The sequence below is a fragment of the Rhagoletis zephyria genome, unplaced genomic scaffold, assembly GCF_001687245.7.
Source record: "Rhagoletis zephyria isolate East Lansing unplaced genomic scaffold, Rhagoletis_zephyria_1.1 Rzeph_scaffold_00404, whole genome shotgun sequence".
Lineage (NCBI taxonomy): Eukaryota > Metazoa > Arthropoda > Insecta > Diptera > Tephritidae > Rhagoletis > Rhagoletis zephyria.
This window is the reverse complement of record NW_016157488.1, coordinates 50,898-77,028: the sequence shown is the minus strand read 5'-3', so window position 1 is coordinate 77,028 and position 26,131 is coordinate 50,898. Positions and strand designations below refer to the sequence as shown.

The following is a 26,131-nucleotide window of genomic DNA, read 5'->3' as shown; positions in this document are numbered from 1 at the left end:
GGCGTGGATGTCAGCCTTGTAACTTGTGCGAAGTCCCAGCATCACAACAGGTAGCGAATCCACCCAACTCGCTGAAGCATGACACATAAGCGCCGCCTTTAGCGCCCTGTGCCAACGTTCGATCATACCATTAGATGCGTGCGGCAGAGATGCTGTATGGAACAACGCTGCATCTGCCAGGCGATTATTTTTTGGATCAAGGTAAAACAGTAGAACCACTCCAGTTCATAAATAATTTTCGGGATTTTATGCGCAAAATACGATCAGAACCGGCAGCTCACCATAATAAAACCAGGGCTTTCCATCACCAATCATTGCGCACTTGCACACACGTTTTTGTTCGGGTAGACGAAGTGAAACAACCATTGCAGCAGCCGTATCGAGGACCTTTTGAGATTTTGAAACGAATTTCAGACACTGTTTTTGTGGTCAAAGTCGAAGGTCGCTCGACAACGCTATCAACTGAACGTCTTAAGCCGGCATTTGTCGAAATCTTACCGGATTTGCTTCATCCAGTAGCAACGCATAGATCATCCGTTCAAGGATTTACGAAACACGACAACGTAGCAATATCATGACTTCTCATATAAGTTCGAGTCACTCCGGGGGGACTACTATGGCTACTGTACACAAGTACACAAGCGAGACATAGTTGCTCAGTGTGCTAATTTTAAAAATTCAAATTCAACGTCATGTTGGTCGATACACATTTTTTCATTTTAGTCAGTTATAATTATTCATCGTTTGTAATTCGTTTTCTCGTTTGAAAATAAATTTGAGTTGCCGTTTTTATGAACCCAAGTGCCTACAAATTTGACTATAGGATGGTTCTTCCGAGAGCAATGTCAAATCCAATCACACTTTCTGGAATACATTTTGGGTGTAATTGTTAAAATTTGTTGCATTTTTTAAATTTTTGGACTAAAATTTAAATGTGGATTTATGTGGTGCTGGTTATGTAATGTGCTAGACTTTTATAAAGTCATGGAACGTTATGAGATAGTTCAGAGAAGATTTTTTCCTTTTTCATTTGCTGTAAGAAAGTTCCTGGGACTTAAGCTCCCAAATTGTTCTTCGAGAGAAAGTTCCTTAGAATTTTGTTTCCGTTCTTTTCTTTGCCAAAACGTGCTTTAAGCACTAGATTTAGTGCTTTTTGAAAATTAAAACGCCAAAAAAAAAAATTATATTGTGCCTAGTGCCTTTTTTAGTGCGTTTTCTGGACTGAAATTACTCCGATATAGTTAAAACCTGAAATAATTTCTAAATATTTAAAGCTGTGGCAGCACTGAATTTACAAAAATCTACAAGTTTAAATGCACTTAATACAACGATGATTGATAAAAAGCTGAACTTGCAAACCCACCCTGTTCAATTCTATTCGCGTTGAAAATGCTAGTAAGTTAAGTATTTTTTTTTTCGTTTCTAATTATTTGTAAAAATTTTTATTTTTGTACCACCTGAGTAAAACACATCGCTTCTTGGTGCTGAATCCAAATCTGGCCGCACAATTGTTCTAGCACTAGAATTTTGAGATATCTTAACCTCAAAGAGCCAAAATTAAGGGTTTGTGGCGATATTTGAGGTTATATAATAAAAACATAATTTTTGCTCATTTCTACTTAGGGATTGATTTTCGTTTGTTGGGATTCGATTTTTCTTTCTTGAGATATATCAGTTTTAATGTGCAGTACTTCGGTATTATGTCGTAAGCATGAGTCATTATAGCATGTGGCCTTTCAATCGTTATGAGCCAAAAAGTTTTGTGCATTGATTTAAATATGTATGCATTCTTGTAAATATTGTTAATTTTTAGTTTTTGTTAAATACATACAAACTCTTATAAAAAAAGCATCCATTGGTTTAAAACCATTTGGTGCTTTTAGTGAGGTAAAAGGCTTTTTTCCCCAAGTTTTTGGTGCTTTTTGAAAATCGAAAGTTGGCAACACTGCTTTGGAAATGCGGCATTAGAAATGTTCCCAAAAGTATTCGGTTTGTTCCACAAGCTACTTGTAGAAAAACTCGAGCAAAGTTCAAACTGTCAGCGTATATCAAATAAACTCAAAAACTTACTGGTGGAACGCGTATGTGTAACTCGAAGTGACTTCGAGTAGCTTGTGGAACAAACCTATTGTTCGCATTTCAAGGTTCATAGAATAGAAGGTTACGACATGGTGCTGCCAAAAATTTGTTTTCCTCCAATGACGTAGTTGCGAAGTGAGTTCTGATTGGCTGAAATATTTTACGAAGAAAGAGAGTACACAGAGAGCTTATTATAACAACATAAAATGTTATAACTTCACGTGAAACTGGATTAACATAATAATATTCGTACAATAATGAAAAATGAAATGTAAATCCAATGCAAATTGAAATTTATTATTTTATTCTTGAAAGTGAGTACAACGCACTCGCGCTGTATAATTGTGACGCCTTCTCGTTATCAGCACGAAGGATGTCATAATACTTGAGGTGCGTAAATGTTGAACCGAAATTGAAACACAATGTTTAAACTATTTAATGACTATATTTATGTTATACGCAAAAATGATTTGATACATTAAATACAGATCCGTTTCACTCAGTTAGGTAAGTGCGACTGACTGATGTTTTCCAAAGTTTCACGCGATGGACCCGACCCAGTGATCCACGATTGTGAGAATACAAAGGTTGCGCCGATCTCGGACCGCTATTCCTCTCTTAACGAATTTGACAGAATCGTTGTTTGCATGACGTCACACTGGTGCAACTTGTTTACGTTTTCCTTGCAACATTTTTTCTTCTTCCATTCTTGCTCACGTTTTGGCATTTCTCTCTCGCAATTGCACCAGTGTGACGTCACACAAAAGTTATTCTCAAAAATCCTCTCTGATCGGCGCAATATTGTATTCTATCATTCTTGCCAGTGATCGGACTTAAAAAAAATTCTGTGTGGTAGAATGGTGTAGAATGGGAAAAAATGTGGTAGATTTCAAAAAAATGTGTTAGATCTCTGGGTTTGGATCAAACTTTGTACTAAAATTAAAAAAAAACTCTGCAAGGTTTCACCTAAATTGCAAACTTTTAATTAGACTCTAAAAAAANTGATCGGACTTAAAAAAAATTCTGTGTGGTAGAATGTTGTAGAATGGGAAAAAATGTGGTAGATTTCAAAAAAATGTGTTAGATCTCTGGGTTTGGATCAAACTTTGTACAAAAATTAAAAAAAAAACTCTGCAAGGTTTCACCTAAATTGCAAACTTTTAATTAGACTCTAAAAAAAATTTAATTTTAGTATAATAAAGTGCAAGATTGAAGTTGCTAAAAATTGCGTTGAATTTTGGCAATTCTTTTCCTTGACAGTGAAAAGCAGTTCCTTCCATATCAAGATATTTTTCGAACATATTTTAAGAAATTTCTGCAACCTTGTGGAGTGCTGCCAGCGTTTCTTTTTATCACATCACGAAGTAGCGAACAAATGTGGCACGTTCCAGAGACAGCTAATTGGGATTTGCCGATTTTTAAAATTTTCAAGTAAAAGTAAATAACGCCTCAGAAACCTTTCATGCACTTAAATTTGCTAATACTTTCACAAAAATCGCCGGTTTTTAACACTTTCGCTATTAATTCTTTTTATAAATCACATATTTTGCAATTTAACACAATAAAAAGGCGTTTCATGTCGAAAAATGTATTACTGAGAAAATTTACTATTTTACAGTTTATTTTATCCCCCCATTCGGCTTTGTTTACTTTTACTTGAAAAATTTCATCGTCTCCGGGAATGCGGAATTTTGCATTATGTCATTCTTGTTACCATATCGTGTAAAATTAAGAAAATGAAACTACTCAAAAACGCGAATATGTGGTAGATTTCAGACCCTGAGTGGTAGATGTGGTAGATGATCAAAAAAGAGGCAGATCTACCACAATGTGGTAGGAGTCCGATCACTGACCCGACCGCCAGCTGACGGAGATGTGCATCTAGAGCGATAGTGATTGCGACAGTGTTGCGCTTTGTGTACCCGCCAATGCTGGGTACAGCATGAAGCATCACATAGTTTTCTAGTGCCGTTCGTGGTGTATTGATTTTTCTGGACTTCAAAGAAACAGAGGGCAAGAAATTGTAAATGCAGTTATGCTGAAATTGGCAGTCGACATAATTTTGATATCGAACGGTTAAATTTGCCCTGCTTGGTTTGAAGTGTAACTACGCGAACTAAGGCGTCAGTGCCAGGATGTAGTTCTACGACATGTCCAAGGATCCAATGCGTCGGCGGAACCCTATCGTCTTTGACAATGACTAAATCGTCAATCTTTAAATTTTCGTTCTCCTTTCACCATTTTGGTCGTTTTTGAAGATTAGCTAACCAGTCATGAGACCATTGCTTCCAAAACTGATGTACCATTTTCTGTTGCGTCAAAAACTGTTCTCGAAAAGATGCAGTTTGAGGTCGACATTCTGCAGGTGCAAGCATAGAGTCCNTGATTGCGACAGTGTTGCGCTTTGTGTACCCGCCAATACTGGGTACAGCATGAAGCATCACATAGTTTTCTAGTGCCGTTCGTGGTGTATTGATTTTTCTGGACTTCAAAGAAATTGTAAATGCAGTTATGCTGAAATTGGCAGTCGACATAATTTTGATATCGAACGGTTCAATTTGCCCTGCTTGGTTTGAAGTGTAACTACGCGAACTAAGGCGTCAGTGCCAGGATGTAGTTCTACGACATGTCCAAGGATCCAATGCGTCGGCGGAACCCTATCGTCTTTGACAATGACTAAATCGTCAATCTTTAAATTTTCGTTCTCCTTTCACCATTTTGGTCGTTTTTGAAGATTAGCTAACCAGTCATGAGACCATTGCTTCCAAAACTGATGTACCATTTTCTGTTGCGTCAAAAACTGTTCTCGAAAAGATGCAGTTTGAGGTCGACATTCTGCAGGTGCAAGCATAGAGTCCTCAATCAAGAAATGTGCCGGAGTTAAACTATCCAAGTCATCTGGATCCGCCGTGAGTGGGCAAAGTGGTCGTGAGTTTAGACACGATTCGATCCTAACAAGCACAGTGGAGAGTTCTTCGTAGGTTAAGCGTGTGTTCACGGCTACTCGTTTAAGATGGTGCTTAACCGATTTAACGTTTGCCTCCCACAGGCCTCCAAAGTTCGGCGAGTTTGGAGGTTTGAAGTGCCACTGTATGCTTTGAGTGGCAAGCTTAGGGGCGATCACGGTNGTCCAAAGTTCGGCGAGTTTGGCGGATTGAAGTGCCACTGTATGCTTTGAGTGGCAAGCTTAGGGGCGATCACGGTTTCGACGTCGGACATCAATCGCGAGTATGCAGCCTTAAGCGCTTTGTCTGCACCTACAAAATTCGTACCATTGTCGCTATATAAGTGACGACACAGACCACGACGTCCTGTAAATCGATCCAACGCCCACGTGAAATGTTCTGCTGTGAGTCCCGTGACTGCTTCCAGGTGGATAGCTTTCGTTGCAAGACTATAATAGAATATTGCAATGTATCCCTCGTAGAACTTGTGCCACGCAACTGCGCGGCCTTTAGTTCGATTGCGCCTGTGTAGTCAACGCCAGTTGCTTCAAACGGGCGACCCGGTGGGTTGACTCGATGCAAAGGTAAACCTCCAATGATTTGAGAGCTTGTTGTCTGTTGGCCTTCCGTTTATTATCCAAAATTTATATCGGGTATGAGCTAAGGTAAGCNTATAATAGAATATTGCAATGGGCAAACGGGCGACCCGGTGGGTTGACTCGATGCAAAGGTAAACCTCCAATGATTTGAGAGCTTGTTGTCTGTTGGGTGCGAAAACAGCGAACGCATTTTTGTATGATGTGACGTACTGCTTGCCTTCCGTTTATTATCCAAAATTTATATCGGGTATGAGCTAAGGTAAGCTGCGCTCCACCATGCAGGGTTGTGTGGTGGGAGTGTTTGACTACTAGCTCTGTGAAGACATGGCCATTCGGTAGAATGATAGGACACCGTCGATTGAACGGTAGTTTTGAATGGCGAAGACGCCCGCGGATGCACAAGATGTCATTTAGCATGATTGCTGATAAGTTAGACAACTTGCTTTTATGTGGCACGGACTTTGATGCGCGAATTTCTTTTATCTCAGCAGCGAAAGTTTCAAGTTAAACAATGAACGATGCAGTGCATGTCCCTTTGTGTTTCTTCTGTTGACAGGAAACCAGTTAACCTTTGCGATTTGCCACGTGCGTTGTTGCAAAAGCGTAGCAAATAAGCGGTTACACGGAGTAGTTTAGTGTGGGATGAAAATCGATTGATCAGTGAATCGTACGATGAGCTTAAGTTAACTGTAATCTTGCAGGGTTTTGCTTCTGTCATAACTGCGTCGATATCGCAATCTCCAATTTTCTTGACGGCCATTCGGCCAGAGAATGAGCTAGCCAATTTGGGCCATGCCACCACAACTTAAATTTCGCAAGTTCTGCAGGCAACAGCCCTCGTGTGGCGCAATCTGCAGGGTTTTCCCGAGTACTCTCGTGACTCCATTCGCTTGGAGTAGAGTGTTCCAAAATGTATGCTACCCGATTGGACACGAAGGTTTTCTATCTATTCACATCGCCGCTTATCCAGTGTAAGACGATCGTTGCATCAGTCCAGTAGAAACTGGATATTGTTTCAGCGGTCCAGCGTTGATTCGCCACTACCCATTTCATAACCTTGATGGCCAGTACTGCACCACATAATTCAGTGCGAGGTATTGTCAATGGTTTCGTGGGCGGTATTTTGGATTTGGCGGTGATAAGCGCGGTGTGTGACATGCCATCTGGTTGCTCAACTCGAATGTACACTGCTGCTGCGTATGCTTCTGATGAGCCGTCGCAAAAGGCATGTAACTGCAAGCTGTTGGGTCTTGGATTAAATCGGAGCCAACGTGGGATGACGATGTCATCGATATCGAACATTTTGTTACAAAATTCTTGCCATCGTTGTGCTGTTGACTCAGGAACTGGGTCATCCCAATCTAAAGGTGCCAATGAACCATTTTCGTTAAGGTGTTTTGCCATAGTTAGTTCAGAATAATCTTTGCGGATATTATTATGGGTGCGATTAATCCCAGCGGATCGAATAACCGCGCAATGTTGGATAAAATAATTCGTTTGGTTGAACCTGTATGAACGAAAGAGGGAATTTTATACTTGAGGAAGTCCTGGTTAGGAAGCCAATACATCCCAAGCGTTTTGACTGCGCCACCGGTTCCCCAATTCAAAGGTGTTTGTTTACATTGATGCTCCAGAGGAATTGTTGTTAGCAACAGTGCGTGGTTACTAGACCATTTTCGCAGTTCCATACAAGCTTATTTTAGAGCTTCGGTGACATGCAGTCGTTTTTGCTCATCTCTTTCAAAGGTGTGATCTCCAGAAAGTATGTCGTCAACATACATTTCATGCTTAAGGACGTTTTCTGCAGCAGGATACCTGAGACGTTCATCTTCGGCAATTTGGTGCATAATTCTGATGGCGGTGTATGGTGCTGAAGCTGTACCAAAAGTAACCGAGGTGAGCCGATATTCACTGATGAGCCCATCCGCCGCCCGCCATAAAATCCGCTGGTATTCCGAGTCTTCTGGATGAACATCAATACATCGGTACATCCTTTGTATGTCCGCTGTGGAAGCATACCGATATTGGCGCCAATTTAATATAATAACTTTGCGTTCGTACAGAAAATTGCAAGTTTCTCTACATGAGAGAGAATTTGGGAGCATTTTTTCTTACTATCTGATATTTCGAGTGATAATTCTCGCTGGATTTTCGACGAACAAACCTATTGTCTTACCTACAAGGCCTTTTCAGACTGACCGATTCTCAATGCACTCAAATAGAAACCAATACACATAAAAAACGCTGTACAAATTTCCCTTCAATTTTAAGGCAGTAAAACAACAACCTTAGGATAACATCAACCGAGGCCATATGTTGACAAGGGTTGCAAAATCACAGTTACACAAAATAACTGGTCAGATTTTTCAGAAATCCCTTCAATTCTGATGTAAAATATGATGCCACAAGCCTGCAGATCGCCCATTTAGATGACCGGTCATATGACCGGCAGATGTCTCGTAGGATTCCCAGAGAGTTTTGCTTTACATAGAAATTTGTGCCCTTTTATTTTCATTTTGACTCACTTCAGTGTTGGTACCTTTAATTCGAGTTGGCATTCGGTTTTTGGAATTTAAATAAGTTCTCAGCAAAAAAGTTTGTTTAAAAAAATACATATGTGTACATAGCGCTTGAAAATATTAATTTTTCCCTTACCTTAAACCTTTGGGAGTGGGAAAAGAATGATGTTTTGTAATTTAGGCAGAATTGAATATGCGCTATCTGGAAATCCAATATCTACGTAATATTTATTCTGTTTGTTGGCACTATATCCAAACACAAACGCATCTTAAGTGTCTTTACAGCGAAAAAATTTCTTGTTTTCTAAGTTTGCGAATAAAACTTCACGCTTAAAATTAAGACATTTATAACAAACATTTTATGAAGAAAATCCCTTCTTCGTTTAAAATAAAAATAAGCTATATCGGCCCAATTTCATACAACCCTGCCTGACATGAAAATTTTCTCCACGATAAGGCTAGTAGCCATTTCTAACAGATTTTGGGTAGCTAAGTCAAAAATGGAAACATATATACATATTTGAAATTTAAGAAAACAAGGCAAATAGTAAAAGTTGCGCACCTCGTCTTGGATGACATTCTCCTGTACTAGTGTAGATATTTTTGTATCCAATCAGCTGATCAATCAACACCACCTTGTATTGATGCGCCTTGCCATAAGTGCATATAACATATTTATAAATTTATTCACTTGAATCTACCACAGGGTTTTGGAATGTACCACAATTTTTCATGCTTATTTCTCTTAAGAAAACTTTTTGCATCCGAACACTCTCAACAGCAACTGATTTGATTTGCTTTGCCGATTTACATATTTTTTCGAAGAGCGTTCATGCTATCGCATTTAGCAAATGTACATTTACGCGATTTCGAAACCGTATGCTTTTGACAAACGGCCGTGTTCCTGTCGCTTATTCAGATCCGTATCTATCACGATCAATTCGCACAGAGAAGATAATGTGCAAAAAACCCTACTGAAAAGTTCAATAGAAAATCTTGATTGTTTTAACCATACCCGAAAATTTGTTTGTGTATATTTTCATTTGTCGGTGCTGTCAATTGAAATATCCTCAATTAAATAGGAAAAAAACCCACAGAGTTGATCACTAATTGAGCCGGATATCTATCAGTTTCATATCGATGTTGAAGTCGTGCAACTTTTCTTTTTCCAAATAACGTAAAATAATAAATGAAATCTCGATCGGCCATCACTGAAACGCAGCTAGCAACTGCATACGAGAAAAAGCAATGTTACCACATTTTCTCATTAAACCATGTGGAAATCGTGGAAATTTTGGAAGATCACAGGGTTGCTTTTTGCATTTAGATTCTTAATGCAAAAATGGAGTTGCATTTAGTTGCATTTAGGTGACGAATTTTGTATGGATAAATTTACATTTAGAGTAGCATTTAGAGCTAAATGCGCTAAATGTGCGTTTACGCGTAAGCAATTACATGTGTTTGGAAAATCAAAAAATGCCCGCCTCTGATTTAACCGCATGTCTTTCAAGGAACTTGAAAGTGGAAATTACTTTGGGACGCGTGGCCTTGGGCGTGATTTTCAGAGAACTGTTCAATATTGGTGGGGGTGTGAAATAAAATTGATGATTTATTGTTAGTATGCAAGCCTAGAACTACGATTATCAACTTATTGAGTATTAGTCCTCTTATCTTTTAAAAACAAAAGGGGAAACGTTCGGTTATTTGTGGACTGGATTTTTGGGCAAAATACCTTTCTGCGTTGTAAGTCTTCGACCGGGCTTAGAAAAAATAACCCTCATCAGTCCAACTCCGGCTACGCTTACCCCAGTATCTTTTACAAATAAGTCCATATTTCAAACCGAATTTATTAATAAATTTTTATTGGAAAGTTTGAAATCTTTACTTAAAACTAGCGTTAAATCGTTTGACCACACGCGTAAATTAAAATTTATTGAATCGGGTTAATAATAAAATTTGAAGGATTTTAGATATTGGGTATGGTAGCACGAAATGTCACAATCTGCTTAATTGTCAGGTTGTTAATATGGCGACGAAAAAGTGACAATTGAACTACCTTCTTTTTTGTATCATGCTTTTACTTGTAAAATAAATACTTCTAAAATATATGTATTTTTAACGGAGTTTACAAAAAGGAGAAAGGTTACAAATTCGTCGGAATATTTTTTATGTATGTTACCGCATAACTTTCGACCAAGTCAACCGATTTCTATAATTCTTTTTTTTTTTTAAGGAAATATGTTACCTCACAGGTGGTCCCATTTTAATGTGGTTTAAATCCGATCATCGGATCATGAAGAGATTAACGAAAAATGATAATTGAAGTCGGTTTTGTTTTTCACTTAAAAATTACTTGTTTGACTATTTTTCGGTTTTTGTCTTTTTTAGTGCCATCTTTTGCCTTTTTTTGCGACTTATATTGACTTTTCCTGCCCATTTCGCTGTTTTATTTTGCCCTTTGTAGCCTGTTTCGTTATTTTATTTTGCCTATTTTATAGGTTTTTAGGTCCTAAAAATCCGTTCCCTGCTCATCATCATCATAAACCATATTTCAACTGTACCCATTTGTTAAATTTTATAATAAAAATTATGCAAATGAAAACACTAAAGAAACAAATGTAAACAAACGCATATTTCTGAATTTTGAGTGCATATTATATTCGCATATTTTCGATTTTTTAGTGCACAAGGGTATATTAACTTTGGTCGCATAACGGTTATTTGTAACAGCCAAAACGAATCGAGATAGATATGGACAAATGTATACATAAATGATCAGAATGAAAGAGAAGTCGATTAAGCCATGTCTGTCTGTCCGTCCGTCTGTCCGTGTACACGATAACTCCAGCAAAAATTGAGATATCTCAACGAAATTTGGTGTGTAGGTTGCCCTTTATCCAAGGTAGGTTGGTATTGAAAATGGGCGAAATCTGACTGTAACCACGCCCACTTCCTATATAACGGTATTTTCGAGAAACTGCGATATTTAAGTAAATATTGGAGCAAATTGTTGAAAATTAGTATGTGGAGTAGAATTGAAATTCTTGGAAAATGTGCCTGACCCCGCCCTCTTATGATGAAATGCCGTATCTCAGTAGCCGCTTCACCAATCTTTATCAAATCTGTTGAAAATCTTTGAAATTGGGCAATAACCACGCCCACCTTCCATAAAATGGAAGCAGAAGTACGAAAACTGCGATAAATCAGTAACTACTGGAGTTAATTCACTTAAAATCGATGATTACAATAACCACTTATCGAAAAATTAGAATACAAATTTTTGGGTAATGGGCGTGGCGCCGCCCATTTATGACCACAAATGTGTATCTTGGTAACCGATTTATCAATTTCTACCAAGCTCGGTGCACTTAATAACCTTGGTACGGAAAACGAATTTGTTTAAAATTATTCAAATCGGACTAAGATTAGACCAGCTTCCCGTATAACGGTTAATTTCAGAAATACGAAAACTCCCACATTTCAATAACTGCGGACGCTAATTTACTCCAAGTTAATAGCCACAACAATCTCCTAACAATAAATAATTGCAATAGACCTTTACGAATTGGGCGTAGCACCGCCCACTTTATAATTACAAAGGTGTACCTCGGTAACCACTTAATCGATTTGTACCTAACTAGGTTTAGGCATTGTTAGCCCTAGCAGCAGCCAGTGGGCTCATCCGTTACACATGGCCCCAAAGAAAACAGCAGGTGAGTGGCTCCCTTGTGGCGATTATCGTCGCTTAAACGCAGTTTCAAAACCGGATCGCTACCCTATCCCGCACATTCAAGATTTGTCACAGAGAATGTGTGGAAAAACGATATTTTCCTTAATCGACTTAGAGAGGGCCTACCACCAGATTANTAATTTCTACCATGCTCGGTGCACTTAATAACCTTGGTACGGAAAACGAATTTGTTTAAAATTATTCAAATCGGACTAAGATTAAACCAGCTTCCCGTATAACGGTTAATTTCAGAAATACGAAAACTCCCAGATTTGTCACAGAGAATGTGCGGAAAAACGATATTTTCCTTAATCGACTTAGAGAGGGCCTACCACCAGATTAGGATCGCGCCGGAAGATCGCGAAAAGACAGCAATAATCACGCTGTTCGGCCTGTATGAGTTCAATGTCATGAACGCTGGTCAGACTTTCCAGCGCTACATGAACCAGATTTTCTTTGACTTGGATTTTGTCATAATTTATATTGACGATATTTGCATAGCGTCAGCGACTATAGAAGATCATTTAGAAATCGTCTTGCAACTTTTACGTAAACATGGTCTGAAAATAAACGTCTCAAAATGTGTTTTCGCGCAAACCGAAGTGACGTTCTTGGGGCACCGCATAACAAAAGATGGTGTCGCGCCGACCGAGGAAAAAGTGAACGCCATAGTGAATTTTCGGAAGCCCACAGTTGCACACGAGCTACGCAGATTTATGGCAATGCTAAATTTCTACCGACGCATGCTCCCTAACGCGGCGCATACGCACGGCAAACTACAGAAACTCATAGAACAATTAAAATTTTATTGAAAAGAGGTAACTTTGAGATTAACGATAAGCTAAAGGGCTGCGAGAAATGATATTTGACTTTATCTTTTGCGTTAACTGATTCATTATCTAATAATATGCACCAAACCTTTTTGCTGAACCCAGAATTTTTAACGAGAATTGGTCTTATTCGAAAACAGCTTTAACATTTTATGCAACAAAATCACTTTTCCCTTGTGTTATTATTATTATTAAAAGAACCTAAACAATTTGTTCTTACAAAATGGTTTCATAAAATGTACCTACGAGATAGATTTTTCGTATTGTACATATTGGAAAAATTCATGGAAAATTTGCTAAGTCCAACCAAAAAATTGTAGGAAAAAAGTAGAAAATTTGCTAAGTCACAAAATTATCTACAAAATTTGTAAAACAGCAGACTTTTTTATTATTTTTTTTTAATAAAGGGTAAATGAAAAACGCAAAACATTGCATTCAAAGTTTTGCAAAATACTTAAAGAAAATTACTTAGGAACGTTTTTTGTGTCTCCTGTACAATTGAAAAAAATGGACTTAGCAACTTTGCACTCTAAGCTAGCGATATGTACTTATCTGCACGTACATATGTGTGTGCACCTGAAGTATGTACACCTGGTTTACTTACATATGCATGTACACATGAAGTATGTATGTACGCATTGTATACATACATATGTATTAAACTGTATTCATATTTTCGTTATTACCTATTCATATTGTAACCTGCATACTAAATATTTTCTTCTCTACGTACATAAGTACATCGATATTAACATGTATGTATAGCTACTTGTTTTTCTAACTCATTCAATCCCGTTAGGTAAAATTACTGTTGAACTTAGTTTTGGATAAGAATTAGTATTTAAGCATAAAAGAGCTGAAATAAAGAAACAGTTGATTTTTCAACCCACGCGAGTTTTGTAACTTAACATAGAAGAGGGGTAAGGCCGCCAAAGATTAAAGAACTCCCTATCTCAGAATTCGGTTCAAAAACGCCCTATCTCAGCTGAAAATACATTGAAAATGGGCTGAGATAGGGCGTTTTTGAATCGGCGGCGGGAATAGGGCGCTCTTCAACANAGGGTAAGGCCGCCAAAGATTAAAGAACTCCCTAACTCAGAATTCGGTTCAAAAACGCCCTATCTCAGCTGAAAATACATTGAAAATGAGCTGAGATAGGGCGTTTTTGAATCGGCGGCGGGAATAGGGCGCTCTTCAACAAAATTATCAGATAGGGCGTTTTTAATCAAATTCTGAAATAGGGCCTTCTACAATCCAATTCTGAAGAAGGGTGTTCTTTAAAAGTTTTCTGAAATAGGGCGTTTTCGAACTGTCTACCGAGAGAGGTCGATCTTCCCACTCAGGTATCGATATTCAGTTCTACAAGTTTCAGTGTGTTGAGCTATTTGTTTTTTTTAAAGAGCTGTGGCCTTTTGACACTCGGCTGAAACAGAGTGAGGCTTATTTACGGTAACACTTGCGGCTTTTATATTTTGCGAAATGGTTTGAAACTAAAATCAATGGCCCGTAGTTATGGTCAAAATAAAGTCGACTTTAATGTTAAAAGCAGCCTTTTCATATAACTTTCAATGGGATATTTGCCAAAAAAGCTGCTTTGAACCAGAGTGAGATAATATAAAGTGTACCAGGTAACTGACGTCTTCATATTTGAAAGCAAAATTTGATTTTGTTATTTTTAATTCCTTTCTCGTATTCGCTTTTTTTCAATTCTGGTATTAACCCTTGGTTTTTTTGGCATGCCTCTGTCCAATTTTGGCCTAGATCCTCATCCTTCCGTACTGAAAACATAAGTACTGCAATGATATGCGTTTTTTTGTACAGGCGGCAAGAATTTCTTGGCATTTATTATTAAATTTTTTATTTAAATAAAAAAAAATTTTAACTCAAAAGGGCTAACGTGAAAGTCAAATCAAAGAAAAATTTTTGATAAGAAATTGTCAAGTACGAGTACCGAAATAGAATGTCATTGCTATCTGCTACACTTTATATTATTTCACTATGCTTTTAACTTTAAAGTCGACTTTATTTTGGCTAAGGACAATTTCATAATGAAACACTTAAAGTTCCTTTTTCAAAAGTTTTCTTTTAGTTAAAGTTTCATTTAAATGTACTTTAAACAAGAAGTGCTTTCATAATACAATGGTAATTGAATAATAACAAAAGGTTCATTTAAATGAAAATAGCAAAGTTGGCAATGCTAATGTCGGCAAAATTTCATCAGCTGGTTGTCATAAATATGTTATTATACTACGAAATACATACATAATTTTGTTTCTTACAAAAGGAACCTTTGTGTCATTTAAATTGCCATTTTGGGTACTTAACTAAAGTGCCTTTATGGGTACCTTTATCTTTAAAGTGGCTTTATGAAATCGACCAGCAAAATAAAGCATCCTTTAAATTTTAAAACATTCTTTAATTTTATTATGAAATCGGCCCTAAATACGATCACATTTTTGGTGGCTACATTAAAACCGTGGGGGGACCTCGACAACTTACGACTTAGAGCCAATTTCTCAATGAAACACTTAAAGTTCCTTTTACAAAAGTTTCCTTTTAGTTAAAGTGTAATTTAAATGTACTTTAAACAATATTTTTTTTCATAATACAAAGGCAATTGAATAATAACAAAAGGCTAATTTAAATGAAAATAACAAATTTGGCATAGCTGATCTCAGCAAAATTGCATCAGCTGATTCTCATAAATATGTAATTGTGCTACGAAAATGACATACTATTTTTTCTTACAAAAGGGACCTTTATGTCATTTAATTTTCCATTTTGGGTATTTAACTAAAGAGCCTTTATGGGCACCTTCAACTTTAAAGTGGCTTTATGAAATCGATCAGCCAAATAAAGCAACCTTTAAATTTTAAAGAATTCTTTAATCTTATTATGAAATCGGCCCTAAGAAATTTTTTTAGACTTACCTTAACTTGGTTATTTTTGCCTCCTACAACGATTACTCCAAGTGGCTTCTTTTCTACTTTCACCTCGATGAGGATCTTCTTGTTGACTTTTATTTCTGCAACGGATGGATCCTGCGGCTTTTCAGCTTCAGCTTTCGCTTCTGGTTCGGTAAAAAATAATGTGGTTATATCAATTTATTTTATACANAATTCTTTAATCTTATTATGAAATCGGCCCTAAGAAATTTTTTTAGACTTACCTTAACGTGGTTATTTTTGCCTCCTACAACGATTACTCCAAGTGGCTTCTTTTCTACTTTCACCTCGATGAGGATCTTCTTGTTGACTTTTATTTCTGCAACGGATGGATCCTGCGGCTTTTCAGCTTCAGCTTTCGCTTCTGGTTCGGTAAAAAATAATGTGGTTATATCAATTTATTTTATACATACAGGGGTTGTTCGAGTTGCAATCACAACCGCAGTGTTGCGCGAATTATTAAAGTATCACGTTCGGTGTCAATTTCTAGCAACGTTTTATCAATTGGGAAGTTGCAACAGTCTGCAAATTTTCATCAGCGCTGCAGTTTTGCCGCTTTTATTACGTGCCTCGGAAAGGCCCACATACAATCATTTAATTAAAAGAGGTGTGAAGTGACTTATGCCACTTTCAAAGTAAATGGCACATGGTTCAGACAAACTATTTAACAGTTGTTGCGAACAATTTACTATTTCATGCGTCAATTAAAAAGTGTACATATGTATACAAGTGTACATATATATACATTAGACTGCATCGCTTCCCATACAAAGAAAAATGGGTACTATTTTTCCATTAGAATTATAAAATATATTATATTTTAAGACGTCCACCAAAATATTTCTGAAAAATATTAAGATTTAAGTGAGCTGGACCGATTTGAAAATACCTCCAAAAATGGAGTTTTTCATGAATAAAATAGCTTAAGCTTAAAAAATATTGCATGAAAATATTTTAAAAAAATTAAAAAAAAACTTAAACGGAATCGTAATGATGAGATTTTTGANTCACATTTTTGGTGGCTACATTAAAACCGTGGAGGGAGCTCGACAACTTACGACTTAGAGCCAATTTCTCAATGAAACACTTAAAGTTCCTTTTACAAAAGTTTCCTTTTAGTTAAAGTGTAATTTAAATGTACTTTAAACAATATTTTTTTTCATAATACAAAGGCAATTGAATAATAACAAAAGGCTAATTTANATTCAAACTCATTAAAAGGATGAAAGAGAAAGGTAGGGTGAACGAACGTCATTCAAAGTTGAATTAAGATGTGTTGGTACTTGAAAAAAAAATGGGACACGGATGACTTTTTTTTGGACAGAAATAAAAACAGTGTGAAAATACCTTTCTATCGGGATCCCATAAGTCTAAATAAGAATAGATTTTGCCCAGTTGTTCAAGTTTTTTGTAAATCAATCTTTGAAAAAAGTAAAAAAAAACGGCATCAAAAATCTCATTCTTACGATTCCGTTGAAAAGATTTTTAAATATTTTTATGCAGATTTTTTAAGCTTAATCTGTTTTGTCATCTGAGGGGATTTTTTTCAAAAAGTTCTTTAAGAAACTATTTTTATTTATAAAAAACTTCATTTTTAGAGGTATTTTCAAATCGGTCCAGCTCACTTAAATCTTAATATTTTTCCGAAATACTTTGGCGAACGTCTTAAAATATCATAAATTTTGTAATCCTGGCGGAAAAACCGAAACTTTTTTTGGTGATGCAGTCTAATATACATAAATACATACATATCATGATTCAATAATTAATATTTATAATATAATTAATATTTATAATATAATTAATATTTATAATATAAATAATATTTATAATATAAATAATAAATATTTATTATTCAATCATATATACATATTAGACCATACCAGAGAAAAAGTTCGCCGTACACTTTCGAATCCAAAGCGATTTCGAAAACAATTTGTTTTTGTGGCCGAACGTAGGGGTCGCCTTTTAAATTTTTTCTTCATATCTTCGGCATTTACAGTCGGATCTTAAAGTATGATATATCGATGTTCTTGTCTCGGGTAAACAATGTTTTTGTTCCAAGTTCATTGACTTCAAGAGTTCCGTTCTAATACATACCCTCCATACATCTCAATCCTTCTCACCCTAACGTACCACCCTATTGTCAGTAAATTACCAAACTTCCATTTAGGAAGTATTTCGATTATTACAGTAGAACTATTTAAAACAGTCATGCCCAGCGCAGGGCACTTGCATATGGAATTCTGCCAACGCAGGGCACTTGCTTTTGGAGTTCTGCCGACGTTGGGCATGACTGATTTAAAACAAAAATTATTGCCGCATGTAGGTGTCACCCAAAAATGTAAATTCTGTGGTCATAAGCAATAACCGCCTAAGTCGAAAAACCTGAATTCGATTGGATTGTACTGTAAACCTTATTGGAAAACCAAAATATGTTCGTCTATTACTTTTTAAATAGCCCAGCTGGTGAGATGGGGATTTCACGTACACATGGAATATAACAACGGTGGGCAAACGCGACTCTTTGAAGGTGACATTAGTCAAGAACCCAGAACTTATACTTAAACGCTGTCTGTATACGCAGAATTTTGTTGATTACTGGAGCCCGCCGAGAATACGCAGAAACTAGCTGTTTACTTCAGTTTTGCTTACTACAGTGTTGCCACTCATCCATATAGGTCGCCATATTTACATACATATAAACATCTCTGCACACATACAAACAGTTTGCTAAAATGACGTCACACGAACAGCTGATTCTGTCAAATTCGCCAAGAACAAAGTGGCGGTACTGCTGATTGCGCCACCTCTGTCTCCCTACATCATGCTGATTTACGGCGATTTCGTTTCTACAAAAAATGTTGCCTTCTCATCGCCCTCTTCTTAGTGTTTGTTGGTTGCAGAATAAAAATGTTTTTGATGTGTCTCAAATTATTTTTTTTTTATTAAGTTTTGAAGCTAAACTACGTCCTTTTGTTCATGATCTCAAAAAAAATATTCATATTTTATCCATGATAAAAATATAGTAAGGTAGAACCGCTGAGAGGCACTTTTAAAATTCTTGACGTTTCAAAGAACTTAATTTTTAAATTTACTCACAAACTCACACACACATTTTCATTTTCAATCTCAGGCAGCAACAATTTCGAACAATTTCATGTTTTTATTTTCACTTTTATATGATTTTAAAATGTTAGCAAACTTCAAAAAAAAAGGAACAGTCCAGCGTCTTCGTCTTGGTCTGCAGGCTGCATCGGAGATACACCCGTTAAATTTAAACGTAGAATACGTGGTATGGTTAAGAGCATATCCCAGTCAATAGCGAAAGCACACACTCAGAAAAAAAGATCGATAACAAAAGCGATAATAATATCGATAGAAAAATCGATAACTTAATCGATTACAAAATCGATAAAAAAACCGATTACAAAATCTATCAAAGAATCGATTATTTATTTATTTATTTAATAATAATCCAGAAATTATTACATTTCATAAAGATTACAACGACTTAAAAATAAGAAAAACAAACTAAGTAATTAATTCATTTAATATTGATTTAAAACGGGTTTCCGAGTAAGAAAAGTCTAGAACAGAAGAATTTGAGAGCAAGTTGAATTCCTTTAGAGCCCTGAGTATGGGAGCATTAGAAGCATATTGAGTTCTTATCTTCCCCAAGGAGAAAGTTACGTGATTTCTCAAACATCTCTGAGGCACAGCGAAATGGATACGTCCAAGCAAGTATGGGCATTCTATGACACCACGTACTAAGTTATAGACAAAAGTAAGGGAGAGAATAGACCACCTACAATCTAAAGACTTAAGATTAATAAGTAGACATCTACCACGGTAGGAGGGAATTGGGTGGACAAAATGCAGAGAATGAAGGGCAAAACGAACAAATTTTTTTTGGATTCGTTCAACCCTATTGATATGGCAAGCGTAATAAGGTCTCCAAATTACGGCGGCATAGTCTAACTTGGAGCGCACCAGGGAGGTATAGAGTGACTTTAGGGTATACGGATCAGAAAAGTCTGAGCTGAAACGTCGAATAAATGCCAACATAGAGTATGCTTTAGCTATCGTGCAGATTAATTGACTTTGAAATGAGAATCTATAGTCAAACACCACGCCTAGATCTATAATTTCAGTAGGGTTACCCAACTGAGAACCACCAATAAATATGGTAGGAAGTTGGGATAGGAGAGCGGGATTTAGTGAAGGTGACATGGTGACACTTATTTATATTTAAATTTAGCATGTTCATATTACACCAAGCGACAACGTTATCCAGATCCCTTTGAAGGTTCAAAGAGTCTGAGGGACAGTCTACCGTGGAGTAAATCTTCAGATCATCAGCATACAAAAGAAACTCTGAGAACTTAAAACAACTAGAAATGTCGTTTATAAAAATTACAAAAAGAAGGGGTCCTAGTATACTCCCCTGTGGAACACCAGAGGTCGCAATAAAGGGATGGGAAGATACATCGTCAACGACAACAACACAATTCCGGCGAGATAGATATGATTTCATCCACTTCAAAAATATTGAGTGGACTCCTAGGCTGTGTAACTTTGTAAGTAACATAGAGTGACTAACCTTGTCGAACGCTTTTGAAAAGTCCGTATACACAGTGTCGACTTGAACATGATTGTGAAAAGCCGATATACAGTATTCAGAAAAAACTGCCAGGTTAGAAACAGTAGATCTACCGGCTATGAAACCGTGCTGATTAACACAGATCAAGCGTTTAATTGAGAAGTATAATTTTTGTTTTACGATGTATTCGAATAATTTTGAGACCGTGGATAATTTGGAAATAGGTCTGTAGTTAGCTATATTATTCTTATTCCCACTTTTAAATATGGGGTTGATAAGAGTGACCTTCCAGGCATCAATAAACTCACCAACCTCGAGAGATTTGTTGAAAATTAGTTAAAAGAGGATATGCGAATGCGTAGCAGCACTTGAGAAGGTATGAAGACAACCCATCCACATCAGTTTGAGTTGACGATTTGATTTGTCGAATACCGTCTACAACATCTTCAATGGTTAAAGAGAGAGTTCCAAAATTAGCTGGGGAATCGTTGTTCAGGAGATTATTTCCACTTACATCAGCTTCCAGTTCGAAGTTGGAGTTAAAGAAATCTGCAAAAAGATTTGCAGCCTCAAGAGAAGTGTGAGCGTGGATATCATTATAAAATACTACTGAGGGAATGCTTGAACACGATTTCTTCGACTTTACATACCTCCAGAAAGCTTTAGGATTGGATTTTATCTCAGACTCTGAATTTCTGAACATAGTTACGCTTTAGCTCCTTGCTTAATGATTTAAACTCCTTCGAGTATTGTAAGTATTTGTCTCTATTTAAAAGTGAGTTTGATAATTTAAATCTTTTATAAAACTTGTTTCTCAAATTCTTGGTTTTTTCAGCTCTTTAGTGTACCAAGGTATCTTATAACATTGTTTTTTGACTCTCGGTATATTGTTTCTGCATATTTCACTAATCTTAAATTTAAAGATATCAAAACATTTGGCAACATTAACCCCAGTAAATAGGAATCCCAGTCTAAGGACTCGATTGCAACATTAACTGCCTCAAAATCACAGTTTCTGTAACAAAACCTCGTAGAGAAACTGTCCAAACTGATAGTATTGAACTCGTAAAACTCTAAATCAAGAACCAATGGAACGTGATGTAGACCAGGAGTAGACAATGGATCAAGGCATTCCAATAAAGCAAAACTAACATTGTCATTAATAAAAATAAGATCTAAAGTTCGAAGCAGTTTGTTAGTGAAATTATTTATTTGCATGAGGTCACAACTTAAAAAATTATCAACCACATAGGTTTCAGCAAAAGTATTAAGAGATTTCGGGTGTAACCCTGGACTATCGCCCCTAGCAGCCCAATCGATATTATTAGGTTGAAGTCACCAATTACACATAGATTTTCATGACTAGATGCTAAATCAAGAACATTGTCAACATGCGCTTTGTAGATTGCATCACCACTAGATGGCGGTATGTAAGAAACGCAAATTATTAGTTTAGAAATACCATCCACAGCAATACTAATTTGATCAAAGAGGGTATCCTCATTCTTTAATGGCACAAGCGAAGAGCGGTATTTTCGATTAACCGCTATTAATACACCTCCACCTCTAGAGAGACCAGTTTTTGAAACATCTCTGTCTTTGCGAAACACGTTGAACAGATTGCAGTCGAAAAACTCATTGTCATAAAAATTCTCATTCAACCATGTTTCAACGAGGACAAATATGTCATAGTCCAAATGGGAACTCATGGCAAAAAGTTGTTTAGATTTGGTTCTAAGACCCGATACATTTTGAAAATAGATTTTCAGACGTTTTGGGATGACTTCGGAGGGTCAACTAAGCTTCTTGCTGTGGTACGCCGTCTTTGGGAAAAAACGGAAAGGACGAATCTTCACATGCGTTGGCCAAATGTCCGCATTAAGCACCTTTTCATAGCAGCATTCCGACACCCCAAGTTTAAAATTATTTTTTTAAGTTTGCATACGTCAGTGTCCTTTTTCACAAGCATATGGCAGGTCAGCAACTTCGTATCAAGCTCGGCGTGCTTTGAAACATAAGCTAATATATCGGCAACAGTTACGTTATTTGAAAAAGATGATAAATGCAACCACTTCAAACCAGGAACAACATGTAGTCCTTGGCTATTATTCGACCCAACGACAATTGGTTAATTAAGTTTTCTACTACTGCGTTTCGCAGTGATATTCCGCATGGGCAACTGGTACACAGATGATTTCGCTGTCTGATCAGGTGGGTGTAAAGAAGAGGCCGCCGGCAAAGCAGCAGCACTGGCATAGGAGACGGGAGCAGTGGTAGTGGTGGCGGCCGCAGCAGCAGCAATGTTAGACGATATCGGAGTTTTCTCTTTCTGCGTTTTCTCATTCCTCGTTTTCACATTCAATATGTTCGTGTCACCAGCACTTTGCGAAAATGCTGGCAGCGGCGCAGCGCAGGTAAACGCAATATTCTCAGCAATAACACGAGAGTGTTATAACAAAGTCGATAGCAAAATCGTTAACAAAATCTATAAAAAAATCTATTACAAAATCGATGATAAAGTCGATAACAAAATCGATAAAAATATCGATAATATGAATAGCAAAATCGATAAAAGTATCGATAAAAATACCGATAACAAAAGCGATAACAATATCGATAGCAAAATCGATAAAAATATCAGTAACAAAACCGATAAAAATATTGATGGCAAAAGCGATAAAAATATCGACAACAAAATCGATAAATATGTCAATAACAAAATCGATAGCGAAATCGATAGCAAAATCGATAACAAAATCGATAAAAAATATCGATCATTATATCGATAAGTTCCGAAAATATTGATAGCAAAATCAGTAATAATATCGATAACGTAATCGATAAAAAAGTGATAACAATGTCGACAGCAAAATCGTTAACACAATCAAGAAAAATGTCGATAACAAAACGGATAAATAATCGATAGTAAAATCGATAACAAAATCGATAACAAAGTGATAACAAAATCGATAAAAATAGCGATAACAAAACCGATAAAAATATCGATGACAAAATCGATTACAATATCGAAAACAAATACGATAACGAAACCAAACAGATCCATATTAACTTCAATCAACATATGTACGTATATATGTATTTACATATCGTCGTTTAAAGTACAAAGCGTACCGTCATTCTGCAAAACCGCGTAACTGACATTGGCTGCCATAAATTGGAATTGCTCACACAAGCTCTTGGCTCAATCCTCATCCATTCGTCCTGAAATATACTAGCCAGAAATGCGATTGCTTGATAAAAAAAGAGAACCATTTTGAAAAATGAGTGTTTTTACGCTCTAGAAAATAATTTCTACAACTTCACATACGCGGTTTTGCATTTTGCTGATACGCGGTTTTGCATTTTGTTGATACGCGGTTTTGCACTTTCAACGACGAATGTACATACACTGCTGTTAGGTTATAAATGGCGCGCCATCTGCATATCAAAAGCCGCATTACATACGCATACATACTTTTTGTCTCCTTCTCTCACTTCCAATGCATGCACGTGTTTGCAAAATAATGACGAAGTGATTTTGTATGGAAAATCATTTATGCCCATATATTTGAATAAAATAAACATATCGATGGCTGAGTGGAGGATCGACCTATCTCGGCAGCCAGTTCGAAAACGCTCTATCTCAAACAACTTTTCAAGAACGCCCTATTTCAGAATTCGTTTCTCAACTGCCGATTCAAAAACGCCCTATATCAGCATATTTTCAATACATTTTGAAGTGGGATAGGGCGTTTTTGAACCGAATTTTGAGATAGGGTGTTTTTCAATTAAATTCTGAAATAGGGCGTTCTTCAAACGTTTTTTGAGATAGAGCGTTTTCGAACTGGCTTCCGAGATAGGTCGATCTTCCACTCTGCCATAGATATAAAGAAGATATCAACCAATACTTCCCATACACCAAACGAAAGGAAAACTCTTGAATTTTTGATTAGATAACACAAAAACAAAATAATTCGAGAGGTTTTCGAGAATTTTGGTAATGAAAAAAATGTGCAAATTTTTTCAAAAATTGTTTGCCTTAAAATGCTCAATATTTGTTGAATTTATATAAAATTTGTACACGATAATATTTCCACTGCTCCAAAGAACCTATATCCCGAAAATGAAAGTTATATCTGCCAACGATAAGTTGCTAGAGCACTTTAAAGGCTCAAAATTTACCCCAAAATAAGGCATCGTTGTTTTTACGACAGAAATCGAATTGGTTACTTACAAAAATGAATCTGTCGATAGGTTTAGAATTTTATCTTTGGAACACCATACCTTTCCTTGAAATCGCTTCATTAGTTCTCGTGCAATAAACGTTTTCGTGAAGCTCTAAAAATTGCAACTACAATATTTCAGCATAGCCCCCATATCGTAAGGTAAGACTTATTCTACGTCAAAAAAATCATGGCCGACAAATTGAGAGAACGGTTCTACCTTGCTATATTTTTATCATGCATTTATTGAACATGATTCAAAAGCAGATTTTGAAAAAATATTTGCCGATGTGAAATTGTTTAAATGTACGCTTGTATACGTCATAAACCCATTTTTATATAACATAATTGAGGATGAATTTACAATATCCGAAAAACTCCTTTTTAAGAAAAGCGAAGAAGAGTTGGAGTTTTTGGAATTAAAAGAAGATAAGGCACTGGAAATGCAACATAAAGCTTTGCCATTGCTTGAATTCCGGCCAGTACCAGATTTAAAATATCCGCTGTTGAAACAGCTGCGTGCCGTATATTTTAAATTTTTGGTACAACATATAACTGTGAGTCTTTGTACTCTACAATGAAATTCGTAAAGTCAAAATACCGTTAACAATTAGTTCATTCGCGTACCTGATTGGGTTATAAAAACTATCGTCGGCCGCTGTGGTGTAGTGGTAAGCAGAGCGCGCTTTCACTCCGCAACACCTGGGATCAAGCCCTGGTCAAAGCAACATCGCAAAAATATATAGAAAAAGGGTTTTTCTTAACAGCGGTCATCCCTCGGCAGGCAATGGCAAAAACAGCTTCTCATAAAAATACAATCGCCATTCGGGGTCGACGTAAAACTGTAGGTCCCTCCGCTTTGTGTGACAACATCAAGGCGCACGCCACAAATCGGAGGAGAAGCTCGACCAAACACTGACATACCAATCTATTATTATTATTATTATATCATTATAAAAAAAACTATCTATTATTATTATTATTAAAAACTATCGGAATTTTGTGTTCGCGTACGCAAAAAAACTTGCAAAGTAGAGGAAATTTAGAGAGCAAAATGACATTTCATTTTGAGGGAATGCTGCAGGTTTCTGTTGGAAAAATTTTTGCCAACAAGAAAACAGCTGATCAAACACAGCTGGTTGGAATTTACGCAAATCCCTAAATTGAATTTGATGGTTTGAAAGTTAAAATTGTAAAATGGGACTAATTAAACTTGATTTGTTTTCTTACGTTTTAAATTTTATATTTTTGAATGTAAACGTAATTTCTATCAGCTGTTCGTGTAACTTGCAAGTTTTGCAAATTTTCTGTTCGCGTACTATTTTGGATATTTTTCTCTTGTGAGAGAACAGATGACATTTCGCCGGGAATTTTGCTGTAGGGCGTTTTTTACTGTAGGATTTTAAACGAACGTACCTTTTGACTAACCAACATTTAACAGAACTGTTACGAACGGCTTTAACTGAGTAAAACCATATTTTGAAAATTTGGCCAAAGGGATCTTTTGAATTTTCTTTAATAATTTAATAATAATAATATATTTATTTTATAATTAACTTTATATTATGTCATTAATTTCTAATAATAATTGTATTTAAAAATAAAATTTGCAAAATCTCATCGGTTCTTTATTTGAAACGTTAGATTGGTCCATGACA

The 26,131-nt window shown here is 36.4% G+C and overlaps 1 protein-coding gene across 1 annotated transcript in view; it reads right to left on the bottom strand.

Annotated features, from left to right (window-relative positions):
* The window catches only part of inaD (inactivation no afterpotential D), a gene marked incomplete at its 5' end in the record, with an annotated part of 75,488 nt that overhangs the window by 8,397 nt on the left and 40,960 nt on the right, over positions 1–26,131 (bottom strand). The window contains one exon of the mRNA XM_017611424.1: positions 15,872–16,011. Coding sequence (XP_017466913.1) covers positions 15,872–16,011 — 140 coding nt within the window. The remainder of the gene's footprint in view (positions 1–15,871; positions 16,012–26,131) is intronic.